The sequence below is a fragment of the Heteronotia binoei genome, chromosome 14, assembly GCF_032191835.1.
Source record: "Heteronotia binoei isolate CCM8104 ecotype False Entrance Well chromosome 14, APGP_CSIRO_Hbin_v1, whole genome shotgun sequence".
In the NCBI taxonomy this organism is placed as follows: Eukaryota; Metazoa; Chordata; class Lepidosauria; order Squamata; family Gekkonidae; genus Heteronotia; species Heteronotia binoei.
In genome coordinates, this window is record NC_083236.1 from 12,815,487 (window position 1) to 12,828,928 (window position 13,442).

Below are 13,442 nucleotides of genomic sequence, written 5' to 3' on the forward strand. Positions count from 1 at the left end.
AATTGGATGACCACAGAATGCATAAATTGCATTTCTAGGGTCGCTATGTTTGATGGTTCCTTGCATCGCACTAAGAATACAACTGCAGTGGAAGGCAGCTTAACATGCGCTTTTCATTATTCCAATTTGTCATACCCTATCCAGAATATCCTGAAAAAGTTCTGGTTCCTAGTTAGGGATTTACCAGGGTGTCAGAAATTCACAAGGACTGGCTATAGTAGAACTAGAAATTTGGGAGACACCCTGGTAGGGTTGCCAAGTCCAATTCAAGAAATATCTGGGGACTTTGGGGGTGGAGCCAGGAGGCATTAGGGGTGGAGCCAAGATCAAGGCTGTGACAAGCATAATTGAACTCCAAAGGGAGTTCTGGCCCTCACATTTAAAGGGACGGCACACCTTTTCAATTCCTTCCTTCCCAAGGCAATAATGAAGGATAGGGGCTCCTTCTTTTGGGGCTCATAGAATTGGACCCCCGGTTCCAATCTTTTTGAAACTTGGGGGGTATTTTGGGGAGAGGCACTAGATGCTATACGGGAAATTTGGTGCCTCTACCCCAAAAAACAGCCCCCCCCCAGAGCCCCAGATACCCGCGGATCAATTCTCCATGATTTTCTATGGGAATAAATCTCCATAGGGAATAATAGAGTTCCCAGCAGACATTTCCCTCCCCCGCTTTCTGGGGACCCTGAGGGGGGGTGGGGGGAGGGCCTCCAAACTGGGGATTGGCAACCCTACACCCTGGTAGGGGATTGGCAACCCTACACCCTGGTAAGATCAGATTTTCAAAGATCTTCTAACTCCACGAATGTCAATGGGGGCCATTTTAAATGTGGGGCGTGTTTAGCATGCTCTTTATCTCTAGAACTAAGACTATTTGTATATCCGGACACAGGTTATAAGTTATATCTGAGAGATACTACTGCCTGCTCTACCAAGCAATGTGTCTATATTTTATTATTCCCATGTCAAAAGATCTACTTGGGAAGCATGACATGTGTTATCCAGACACGTTGTCCTCGAGCATAAATCCAGAATTAAGAACTTTGTGGCTGACGCTCCTCTTGTTGAACATTTTAGGAACCTCCAGCACGACCCTAATTCTTAAAGATTCTTTGTGGTCGAAAAGTTTCCTCAGATTACAGGGCAAAGTTGACATCACAAAATGGTTATTGAGACGTGAAATGAGGTGGATTTTTATATTGCGAACACTGACACCTATAGGTCTTAACCACGACTGGGGTCTTTCTTGCTGTTTGTAATCATTGCTTTTTTGTAATAAATCATTGTAATCATGGTTATTCTTGCAATTTATGCATTCTGTGGCCTCTTTTTGGTTTTTCAAAATATGGTAATCTGCACAGAGGAGTGAGGCGCTTCTGCACAATAAGCCCTGGCGCGGTCCGGCTGTTCCCACTACCCTCGCCCCCGACAAAGAAGAGGCCCAAGGGAGTCTCGGCTCGGTTCTTTCTTGCAGACGACGCGTTGGCCGGGAGCTCTCTCCAGCGAAGGAAGGAAGCCAGCCCAGCCAGCGCCTCCCAAAGCTGCGGCCTACCTCGGCCCGGCCACAGCGCCGTTGCCTTGACAACCATCAGGCGGAGGCTCCGAAGCGCCTCCAAGGAGAACCAAACTCCCTCCCCCGCCCTCCAAAGGCCGCTGCCTCACCCGAACGTGCTGGAGGTCGGGCAGAACATGCCGCCCTCGTGATTGGCTGTGCTCTCGCCTTAGCCGCTGATTGGACGAAGGGGGTTGCGTCAGGCGATCGGGGCGCGGGGCGGAGTCATTTTCCAGGCAGAAGCGGCAAGATGGCGGCGGCAGTGTGGGCAGCGCAGCGCTTTGGCGGGCGGGCTGTTCGCCTCTTCCTCCTACCGGGCCGGTAAGGCGAGACCAACCCAGCCCTTCCCCGGAGATCGGGCCCCAGCCGAGGCCCCGCCTGGCCTGGCCGCGAGGGAGCGGGAAGGGGGACGGCCGAGCTGCACGTGGGTGAAGCGTGCCAGGGGACCTGAGCCACGGGCCTCCCCCTGGTCACAAAAGGAAAGCAGGAGCGGCGGGGCCTCTATCCCAGCCTGCTGGAAGGGAGTGGAGCCTGCGGAAGAGGGAGGCAGCAGACGTAGGAAGGGGGAAACCAAATCCTTGCAAACACGAGAGAGCAGGAGCGCCTTAAAAACTGACACTGTCTCTGGCGGGATGAGCTTCCGTGAGTCCCTCACGTTGCAGGTTTTGTCAGTCTTTAAGGTGCTTCTGAACTCTTGCTCTTTTCTACTGCCCATCCTGATATATTTCTTCTTACGCACAGAAAGCTAGCAGATCGGGAAAAGGACTTAACCTCCCTGTTCTCTTGCTGCGCTGGTTGTCAGGGCATTTTTCGAAACGTAGGGCCCTGCTCCATCACGTGAACATATGAAGCTGCCTTATACTGAACCAGACCCTGGGTCCATCAAAGTCAGTATTGTCTTCTCAGACTGGCAGCGGCTCTCCAGGGTCTCAAGCGGAGGTTTTTCACACCTATTTGCCTGGACCCTTTTTAGTTGGAGATGCCAGGGATTGAACCTGGGACCTTCTGCTTCCCAAGCAGATGCTCTACCACTGAGCCACCGTCCCTCCCCAATAGTATCTGTCAGTGTGCAGTTCCCCTTGCAGGGTTACCACGTACCACAGACCAGTGGTGGGGTATGCGGGGGGGGGGGGGGTAGGATTGCCAGCTCCAGGTTGAGAAACCCCTGGAGGTTTAGAAGTGGAGCCTGAGAAGGACAGAGACCTCGGTGGGGTACAATTCCATAGAGTCCGCCCTCCAAAGTATCGATTTTCTTCAGGGGACCTGATCTCTGTGGTCTGGAAATGATGTGTAATTTCAGAAGACCCCCTGGCCCCAGCTGGAGGCTGGCATCCCTAGGAATTCTGCTAGACCAAGGGGGATGATGTGGTTGTGGAGGAAGCCGACTGCTGGTTCCACATGAGATGTGCACTGCTACGTAGGGTTTTGGCTCCGGGCTTCCCCAGATATCAACCAAAAGAACAGTGGGTACAACCACACCCCACATAGAGGGGTGAAGAGCACAGATCCAGGAAGCTGGGGAAACTGGAGAGAGGGATTGCTAGAAAAGAGAGGGATTGTCCACCACAGGAAATGCTCTCTTCCTTCTTGCCTGTCACAGGAGTAGGTCAGTAATGGAGAGGAGTTGTGTGAGCTCTGGATGGAGGGAGGATATCTGCTCTCTTGGCCGTCTTCTTTCTTTTCGCTCTCCTTGACTGGCAGCTTCTCCTTGGCTCTGAGCTTCCTTGTCCTCCATGTCCCTTGGCTTCCCACTATTCCCCTGTGCACAGAGTGGAGCATGTCTCCAATTACTGACCTCTACCAATGTTTTAATAAAATGTGTGGATTGGGTCTAAAGCACCAGCAGTAGATTGAAGCTGGCAGAGCAGGCCTGCCTGCCTTCCTTCCTTCCTTCCTTCCTTCCTTCCTTCCTTCCTTCCTTCCTTCCTTCCTTCCTTCCTTCCTTCCTTCCTTCCTTCCTTCCTTCCTTCCTTCCTTCCTTCCTTCCTTCCTTCCTTCCTTCCTTCCTCCCTCCCTCCCTCCCTCCCTCCTGTTGCTGCCTGCACCCCTCCCCCATTCTGCTCAAGGAAGTTACAGAACCTTCTGGAACAGAATGGGATCTTCACCAAGATGAGGAAACTGGCAAAAATAGCAAAATGGCAGCTTTGGATCCAGCCTTGAGTTTGAAGTTTTGTTTTGTGATTGCCTTAAGTTAAGGCCCCGTGACACAGAGTGGTAAAGCAGCGGTACTGCAGTACTGTGGTCTGAACTCTCAGCTCATGACCTGAGTTTGATTCCGGCGGAAGCTGGATTCAGGTAGCCGGCCCAAGGTTGAGTCAGCCTTCCATCCTTCCTAGGTTGGTAAAATGAGTACCCAGCTTGCTGGGGGGAAAGTGTAAAAGACTGAGGAAGGCAATGGAAAACCACCCCATTAAAAGTCTGCTGTGAAAATGTTGTGAAAGCAACGTCACCCCAGAGTCAGAAACGACTGGTGCTTGCACAGGGGATCTTTCCTTTCCTTTTCCTAAGTTACTCTGGTTTTTGGTATCCTGAAGACATCACAAAATTTAATTTTCTGCTTTTACAACATCAAGATAAAGGCAGTATGGATTGTGTTATTTTCAAATGCAATCCATTATGGAGAGCACAGGCCACCAATAGCGGTTGCTACTCAGTGCTGACATAAGGTCTCCATCTCTGGGTTGAGAAATTCTGGGGGGTTTGGGAGTTGAGCCTGAGGAAAGGCAGGTTTGGGGAAGGGAAGAACTAAAACAGTGTATAATGCCATAAAGTCTACTGTCCAGAGTAGCCATTTTCTTCAGATGGATAATAAAATAAAAAAAAAAATTATTTATATCCCGCCCTCCCCGCCGAAGCGGGCTCAGGGTGGCTAACAACATTTTCACATAGTTATACAAAGTTTAAAATTACATTAGCTTTAAAACATTCCAATTAACCAAATACAATACAGATTTCCAGGTGCTAATTCCATTTATAAAATGACAGTAGCGAAAGTCACCCAACAGCAATCTCTCAGCCAGCAAAGGCCATCCTGAAAAGAGTGGTCTTGCAGGCCCTGCGGAACTGGTCAAGGCACCGCAGGGCTCGTACTTCTTCCGGAAGCTGGTTCCATAGGTGTGGAGCTGCGATGGAGAAGGCCTGTGTACGGGTATTATGAAGTTTGGCCTCCTTTGGTCCAGGGATAGTCAGCTGGTTCTTCCCTGCTGACCTCAGTGCTCTCGGGTTCGTATGGGGAGAGATGGTCCCTCAGGTAGGCAGGTCCTCGGCCATATAGGGCTTTAAAGGTAATAACCAGCACTTTGTAATGAACCCGGTAAGTAACGCAACCAGTGCAGTTTGCGTAGCCCCAGCTGTATGTGCTCCCATTTCGGGAGCCCCAATATCAGCCTAGCCGCCGCGTTCTGCACCAGCTGCAACCTCCGGGTTCGGCACAGAGGCAGCCCCATGTAGAGGGCATTACAGTAATCCAATCTTGAGGTGACCGTTGCATGGATCACTGTTGCTAGGTCTTGGCGCTCCAGGAAGGGAGCCAACTGCCTTGCTCGCTTCAGGTGGAAAAACACCGACTTGGCAGTGGCTGCTATCTGGGCCTCCATTGATAATGAAGGCTCCAGTAGGACTCCCAAGCTCTTGAACCGGTGCGCCGCTTTCAGAGGCACACCGTCAAAAACCGGGAGAGGTATTTCCCTCCCTAGGGCGCCGCAACCCACGCAAAGGACCTCTGTCTTCGTCGGGTTCAGCTTCAGCCCACTCAGCCTAAGCCAAGTTGCCACGGCCTGCAATGCCAGGTCCAAATTCTCTGGACCGCAGTCAGGCCGGCCATCCATTAGCAGATAGAGCTGGGTGTCATCTGCATATTGGTGACACCCAAGCCCATACCTCTGGGCAATCTGGGCAAGGGGGCGCATATAGATGTTAAATAGCATCGGGGAGAGAACTGCTCCCTGCTGCACCCCACAATCTAGTGTGTGCCTCTGGGACAGCTCACCCCCGATTGCCACCCTTTGCCCTGACCCTTGAGGAAGGAGGAAAGCCATTGTAGGGCTAGCCCCCCAACCCCTATGTCGGCCAGGCGGCGGATCAGTAGCCGATGGTATCGAATGCGGCTGATAGATCTAATAACATCAGCACCGCCACGCCGCCTCGGTCCAGATGCCGCTGGAGGTCATCTACCAAGGCGACCAGCACTGTCTCCGTCCCATGACCTGGGTGAAAGCCGGACTGGCAAGGGTCTAGGATGGAAGCGTCATCCAGAAAACCCTGCAACGCCACTGCCCTCTCAATAATTTTACCAAGAAACGGTAAATTAGAGACCGGTCAGTAATTTGCCAATTTGGCCGGGTCTGCTGTACTTTTTTTCAAGAGGGGGCGGACCATAGCCTCTTTCAAAAGTGCTGGAAAGCGCCCCTCGGAAAGGGATCTATTTATGATGTCCCGTAAAGCCACCGTCCCTCCCCGATTCTCCCCCTGTCATTGTACTCCTTTATTTTATTCTATTTTATTCAGTTATTCCCCGACTTTCTCCCCCATGGCGTTTCAGAATGGCTTAGCTAATTCTCCATGTTATCCTCATAATATCCTGGTGAGGTAGGTTAGGGCTGAAAGAGGCACCCAGTGAGTATGACCGTCTCCTATCTTGTTTCTGTCCTGAGGAATGGGTTGGGGATGCTGAAACGGCCCTTGAGCAAGCACAGAGCCTTGTCCCTTGTGCTGGCTGCTCATTCTACCATATCAGTGCAGGATTATTGACTTATCTCATGTACAGTTTTCAAAATATGGCAGTATCTCAATGGCTTTCTTCCACGGAAAAAAAGATATTTGGAAGAACATGCTAGATTTGCGGAAGGGGGGGGAAGGGTGGCTACGGAGGTACTTTGTGAATATAGCCTCACCTTGTGATCTTGACCCATTTGTCTTGAAATCCCAGGGTGGCAGATAAAAGCCTGAAACTTTTATCAAGCTTTTGTCAAAGTACCAGTTCAAGCTTTATTTCCATGTTGGTTCAATTTAACTGCTGAATTACTGTGATTGCAGGTGTCTGTGGTACAGAAAACTGCAGTACATGTAAAATCACACTTTTAAAAGTTCTTGTTAGACACACTTGTCTGTGGCAAATAGTATATTCCAGCAGTTGTACACAGAATAATGCAATAAAGTTTGTAATGAAGTGTTTCTAATCACAAAAAAGGAGAAAGAACAAATATTTTAAAATCTTGTTACTAATAGGGTCTATAAATCATACTGTTCAATATGGCTGTGGTGTATTTTCGGAGTCAGTCATTTGTGAGTTCCAGAATACATATACTCAGCTATACTCAAAGTCAGTCCTGTGTTATTCAGTGGAGTGTACTAACTGGAAAATACCTGTAAGGGTGCAGGCATAATCTGATGGTAACCTATCCAGTTATTGGTTCTGTTTTTTCCCCTTAATCATGGAATGATCATCAGTGTTCACTTTTGATGCCTAGTGAGTAGCACTCAATATACAAAGGCTTTTTTCTAATGCTCAGAAGCTCTTTCCCTTAAAATAAGGTCTGCAGACGTTCTTGAGCAAACTGTATTTCTCAAATAAAGGTTTATTCTGGGTATAAGCTTTCATGTGCGTGCATGCATGCATGCTTCTTCAGCTCCATTGAAACAGAATTCACCAACCATTGCATATAGGTAGCGGGTGAGGAGGATGTTGTCAAGAAGGGCCGGTTATTCTGTTGCTATGACCTACATGGCTCCCCCACCTGAATCTGTGTTATCAAATGTTTGTCTAATAAAAAAAAGTACCATTCCACCTCCTCTGTGTATTGGACTGAGTTTTCTTAAAGAAAACTCTAATGCTCAGAAGCTCTTTCTCTTAAAATAAGGTCTGCAGACGATCTTGAGCAAACTTTATTTCTCAAATAAAGGTTTATTCTGGGTTTTCTTAAAGAAAACTGCTTTAATTCCATTGAATACGATTTTTGTTTCAGGACTTCTCGAATGCTTTGTACAGTGACTCAGGAGAAAAGTACTGGACCAAATTTGGAAGAGGAGCCCAGTCACCACAACAGTGAACAGAAATCTGATTCTAAGTCTGCTGCTGCTGCAAAGTTAGTAACAGAGGAAAAAGCTAAACTGGAAGAGCAACTAAAAGAAGTAACAGTAAGAATCCTTGGATTTGTTTTCTCAAAATATTTCAGTAGATAGGTAGTACTATTGAAGTTAGTGTTAATAATTGATTTCAGAACTGAGATTTGACAACTCTAATACCTGAAAAAAGGAGATCTGACAGTTGTAAGGTCTACTCAGAAGTAATGCCTGTGTTATTAGATGAGGCATACTCCCATGAAAGTGTCCTCAGGGTTGCAACCAAAGTATTTGTAGTATAAACTAAAGTGGTTTGAACTGCTTCTGAAGTCTGCATGGAGTCCTACATTTCCACCTCGTGAGCTGAAGCTAATTTTCCTTTGCCAAAAATAGGAATGTCTATATCTGGGGTGTCAAACATACAGCCCGCGGGCCAGATCAGGCCCACAGAGAGCTTCAATCAGGCCCTCCAGCGACTGGCTGTTGTCTGCTTAATTTGCCCTTGCGTGCTTTTTTCAGTGGCCATTTTGTGTTTCTCCCTGGAAAAGCTAGAGCAGCAAAGCAGCCTTTTCCTCTCCCCCCTCTCTTTTCCCAAAGGGAGGAGGAGGGAGGAGCAGCCTCAGCCAGTGAGGGAGCTTGGCTCTGTAGCTCTGCTGGTTGATTAAGTCTGCCAGGCTCAATTAATCACTCTGCAGAGCTACTGAGACAAGCTTCTCTTCCTTCTAATGAATGGCTGAGGCTCCTCCCCCTCCTCCTACCCTGGTGAAGGAAAGAAAGAGCCAGAGCTTCCTTTGCCCAGTCCCCACCATCAGGAGAGCTACAAAGAATGCTTTTAAGACTAGCAATGTTTTAGTGAAGGTATGAGCTTTTTGCCTTGCTACAGAGAGAGAGAGTTTTGTTGGGCTTGTAACTGGGTTCCCCTCCTCTTTTTCACTGTACTCATGCCCTCCAGATTTTCTTAATAGGAAAGCATGTGAACTATTTAGAAGAGAAATATCAGCATTACGCTGAGAGACTGTTCCATCCCAGGTTTACCCAGCAAATTTTCCTTATTTTTTTTTTTCATATTTTCCTTTGATTGGGGGTCTTGAATTTAGACTTTCCAGATAGTAGGCTGTCTCTCTGTTCTTGTAGTTGTTTTTTTGGGGGGGAGGGGAGTTGTATTTTTTTTTTTTAGTTGTCATTTTTCTGGGGAAAATTATACTTTTGTAGACAAGCACATAGCCCTCAGTCTGTGGCCATGGTGCCTTCACATGTTCTTGACTAGTCCGTGAAGCAACTTCTGTCCAAAAGCTCACAATGCCCAGCTGCTTCATGTTCCTCTGGGTCTTAGGCTCAAAGCATTGACCATGAGATGTCTGTAATGAATGTTAATGAATCAAAAGTAGGTTTACAACTTACAGATGTGCACACCTGAACAGCACATATTCAAGACTGGTACAGCACAGACATTGTCTGCAGTTTTTGATGCAATAATTCATAGCAAGAGGTGACATTTATCATAGACTGTAAAACAAAATATTGCAAGCGGGCTAATGTTTTAAGCATGTTTTATTTTAAGCAAAAAAAAAATCTTTGTGTGTCTGTCCTGTTTATAAAGTTTATATGTCAGCTACCTGGCATTACATTTTGATACACATGGCTCAGCCCGACATGGTCTCATTTATGTCAAATCCAGCCCTCATAACAAATGAGTTCAACACCCCGGTCTAGATTTTACTTCGTAGCCAGTTATATAACAATCCAGTTTAGTTTATAGATTGGATTTCAGTTTTTACTTTTCTTTTATTAGTTAGGCAAATCCAAATTGGGGGTCACAAAAATAGGAGGCAACCCACGGGCGTTGTGCGACATGTTCATGCTTCTGAGGCCATGAGAAAGACATTTTATTCATAAAAGCTGGCAGGTAGCTGTGCAGTTTAATAAAACACAAATGTTTTTGTTTTTCAGGACAAGTATAAACGTGCCCTGGCTGATGTAGAAAATCTGCGACAAAGAACTCAGAAACTGGTAGAAGAAGCAAAGTTGTATGGTAAGTATAGAGTTGTTTTTGTTAGGTTGGCACCCTAATAATCATGACTTAAGGCTAAAGCTTGAAAATATAACAACAATGCCATTCATCTAAAGCAAGGGTCCCCGAACATTTTGAGCCTGCAGGAATATCTGGAATTCTGACCATGGCATGGTGGGTGCAGCAACAAAGTGGTTGCCACAGCTTACCTTCAGTCACACAGTGCAGATCCTTGTGCTGTGGTGGCAGCGGCTGTCAGAGAAACATTTTTTTTTTTTCAAAATCTGCACTAGTCAATCGGAAGCCTTGCTGGGTAAAAGTCCTACCTAGTCCCACTCGCTTCCTAAAAACACTTGGTGGATGCCAGAGAAGGTTTCCGTGAGCACCTTGGCACCCACAGGCACCACATTGGGAACCCCCGATGTAAAACATGTACTGGTGGCACGGCTTTAAAGAAGCACAGATAATATTAACTAGCTTGGGTTTTCACTTCATGGCATAGGAGGCACCAGTAAGTTGCACCCAAACCTAAGGAACTTTGTCACCCTGGACATATAAACATATAAAAGAATTAAATTAAAACGTAGAAAAGAATTAAAAGTGCCGCCCATTTTTGAGCTTGAGACTAAGGATGAATCTTGGGACTGAAAAAAGTTGACGTTTGCAGCTAGTACTCCTGCTGTAACTTTGATGCTGCAGTTCTGTAAATATTAGAGATGGGCATGAACTGGAAAAATGCAGTTCTTGTTGGTTCATGGCTGAACCGCAAGCAGAATTGAATGGGAGACTCATTTGCAAACTAAACTAGTTCATGGCCCCGCAAACCCTATTAAAAGGGGCCACATTTCCTTTAAAACAGGCTTTCTAGTAAACATACGCAGGGTCCTGAAGCATAATCTGCATTAACTGCAATCTGTCGTGGCCTGTATCTTAATAGAGTTCTCTCAGTTGTACAGGATGTTGGTATCTCAGTACTTAGTAGCATATCATAGTTAATAGGTGTACTTCCTGGGCCTGAATACTGCAGACAAATCTGGAACAAACATTTTCTCTCAGGCAATTGGAGTATTATTACACTCAGGATCGACTGAAACGTGACTGATTTCTTGCTTTAGGGATTCAGAGTTTCTGTAAAGACTTGTTAGACGTTGCTGATGTTCTGGAGAAAGCAACAGAGAGTGTTCCCAAAGAGGAGCTCAAGGATGAAAACCCTCATCTGAAAAACCTCTACGAAGGTCTTGCTATGACTGAAGTTCAGATACAGAAAGTGTTTGGAAAACACGGCTTGGTGAAACTGAATCCCCTTGGGGCCAAGTTTGATCCTTATGAACACGAAGCATTATTCCACGTCCCCATGGAAGGGAAGGAGCCCGGCACAGTAGCTTTAGTGTCTAAGGTTGGCTATAAATTGCACGGCCGTACTCTGAGGCCCGCCTTAGTTGGCATAGTGAAAGAACCATAAGACTTGAATCTGAAAGAACAGAAGTGCTATACAACTGTTAAATACCTGGATAATGGTCCACTTCACATAGTGATGATGCAACAAAAGACGCAGGACCTTAAGCCCAAAGTGTTCAAACTGGATATGGATAATGCGAGGGATTACTATGTGAATTTTACATGCATTACCTGTACATTATCTGTACATTCTGATAAATATTGTGATTAAAGAGCCCTGCATTGTAACTAAGCAGTTTCTTAGCAAAAAGAATGCAACGATGTTGATTATTGTCTAGAATGAAAGCCTTTGGACTCCTGCGTATATCCACAATGCCACCTTTTGGAAGCTGTCTTTTCTCTCCTTGCTTTGTGAATATGGAGCTGGGCACTGGTCTAGTCAAGTTAAGTCCTTTTGTTCTCATAGAAGTTTCACAGTAAAATTAGAAAAAATATTTTAAGTGCTTTCCATATTTTCCAGATTCAGTTTAGTATTATACACATTTCAGATTGCTATGTTAATTATCGATGCAAAGGTCGAAGTTTAATTGGCAAGTTCAGTAGTTTGTAAAATTGTACTGATATCTGGCTGGTAGGCACAGCACCCAGCAGCAAATATTTACAGTGTCTCCCCCCCACCGACCCTTCTCAGCAACTCGTCTCTTGCTTGTGCCCCCCTCCCATTTAGTCAGCAAGATAAGATTTCTAGTTAAATTGGTGGAATCCTGAGTTGATTGATTATAAAGTACATGAGGCATAGCTCAAGAGCCTATTTCCAGTTTATGTCCTTAGCACTTTTATTTGTATATGTGAACTTGTACTGGAAACCAGGAATTTAAGATGAATTAATATTTGCTGTACAAATGTGCACATATTGCACATAGTGCAAACAAATGGCACTAATAAGCTAGTGTAGTTGGTGGCAATTGTAAATGAGAATTATGACCTCTCAACTTCTCAACATTCCATTAGCCTCATTTAGCTTTCAGAACAGCGAAAATAAAATACATACCTCTAGTGCAGCAGCAGCCTGCACTGATTCAGCTTGTGCAGCCTTTCCCCATATTTTGTTACCTAGTTTCAGATGTTCTTTGCATGGTGGAAGAGTCCCAAGAAGGTGATCAATACCAGAAAATAGTTTGTTGAGCACCTCTGTTCACCTATTTTAGTTTTCCTCAGCTGTGACTTGCATGGCCTCTCAAGTCCAAATTAGAAGTGACAGGGCACTAACTGTCTAATTTGGCTCTTAGAGAAGCACTGAGAACAACTGGCATAGCCAACAGTGGGAGTTGTAATCCAATTAAGTTCCAGATAGCCAGAATCACATGTCTTGAAGCAGATTTTAAAATGCAATTTTTTCCCAGGGTAGTGGCGTAGATAACCAGGTTGAGGAGTCAAAGAACAGACTTCGTGAATGCTTGCTTTTTGCTACTCCTTCCAAGCAAGAGCTGAAACCCAAATAATCCACTGCAGATCAATTATAATAATTATAATAATAATCAATAAACGTTTAGTTACACTTGCATATATTTGCTATAAGAAGTTTCTGATTTGGAAAGAGGGCCATCAGGCAATGGACCTGAATGTCCAGGCAAGGGAGTGCGCATTTGGCTAAATCCAAGCCAAGAAAAAGAGCCTTGTTTGTATTTCCAGCTATTGTTTCAGCCGGAATCTAGATATTGTTTATCTATTTGAAACAGTCGAGCCCTGAAGATCCCAAAAATATTTGGGATCTTTGGGACCGCTAGAAAGACAAACTTGAAGGGTGTTAAGGGATTACAGTCTCTTTAAATGCTTTCTCCAAGCTGCATTGAAATCAGTGGAGGATGGGACACCTCCTTTGGGGGACCATAGAAATGAGCCCCCTGGTCCAATATTTTTTAAACTTTTTTTTTTGAGGAGAGGCCCCAGCAAGCTATGCTGTAAATTTGATGCCTCTTCCTCAACAGCGCCTGAGATACTGCTGGATAATGATCCCCATATGGTGTAATGGAGCCGAAGAAATTAGGGTTTCCCATTTATGAATCTGAACTCCATACCGATATTGTAATTTGGAAATATTGGGAAAATGCCAATATTTTTCAGGTTCAGTATACCCAAACCCAAAAAATACTCCCCCTGGCCTACACCCCTAGTGCAGATAGTGATCAGGCGGACTTATTTGTCTTGAAACTATTTCTAGGTAGAGGCCTACCTAAGCACTAACAGCTGCAGGGAATAGAAGCAGCACTTCAACTACCTGATTGATGCTTGGCCAAAATGTACAGCCATGGTTTCCCTTCTGTTTCTCATTTAAACTAGAAATAAAACTGCTCTTTGTTGCAGAAGTGTTTCAAAGTATCCTCTGTAGAGAATAGTGCTTCATTTTGGCCGGCCTGACAG

At 45.7% G+C, this 13,442-nt stretch overlaps 1 protein-coding gene across 1 annotated transcript; it reads left to right on the forward strand.

Moving 5' to 3' along the window:
- Positions 1 to 1,666: 1,666 nt before the first annotated feature.
- Positions 1,667 to 11,331, forward strand: GRPEL1 (GrpE like 1, mitochondrial). Its single transcript, XM_060253772.1, has 4 exons — positions 1,667 to 1,873; positions 7,516 to 7,687; positions 9,563 to 9,644; positions 10,739 to 11,331. The coding sequence occupies exons 1-4, from the start codon at positions 1,803 to 1,805 to the stop codon at positions 11,083 to 11,085; spliced, it is 672 nt and encodes a 223-aa protein (XP_060109755.1). The 5' UTR covers positions 1,667 to 1,802; the 3' UTR covers positions 11,086 to 11,331.
- Positions 11,332 to 13,442: the final 2,111 nt, after the last annotated feature.

Excerpts from the sequence above, each read along its gene's own strand:
- GRPEL1 (XM_060253772.1), top strand. The coding sequence starts at position 1,803 with ATGGCGGCGGCAGTGTGGGCAGCGCAGCGCTTTGGCGGGCGGGCTGTT. Across the intron at positions 1,874-7,515 it reads CTCTTCCTCCTACCGGGCCG|GACTTCTCGAATGCTTTGTA; the intron begins GTAAGGCGAGAC and ends TTTTTGTTTCAG. Across the intron at positions 9,645-10,738 it reads AGAAGAAGCAAAGTTGTATG|GGATTCAGAGTTTCTGTAAA; the intron begins GTAAGTATAGAG and ends TTCTTGCTTTAG.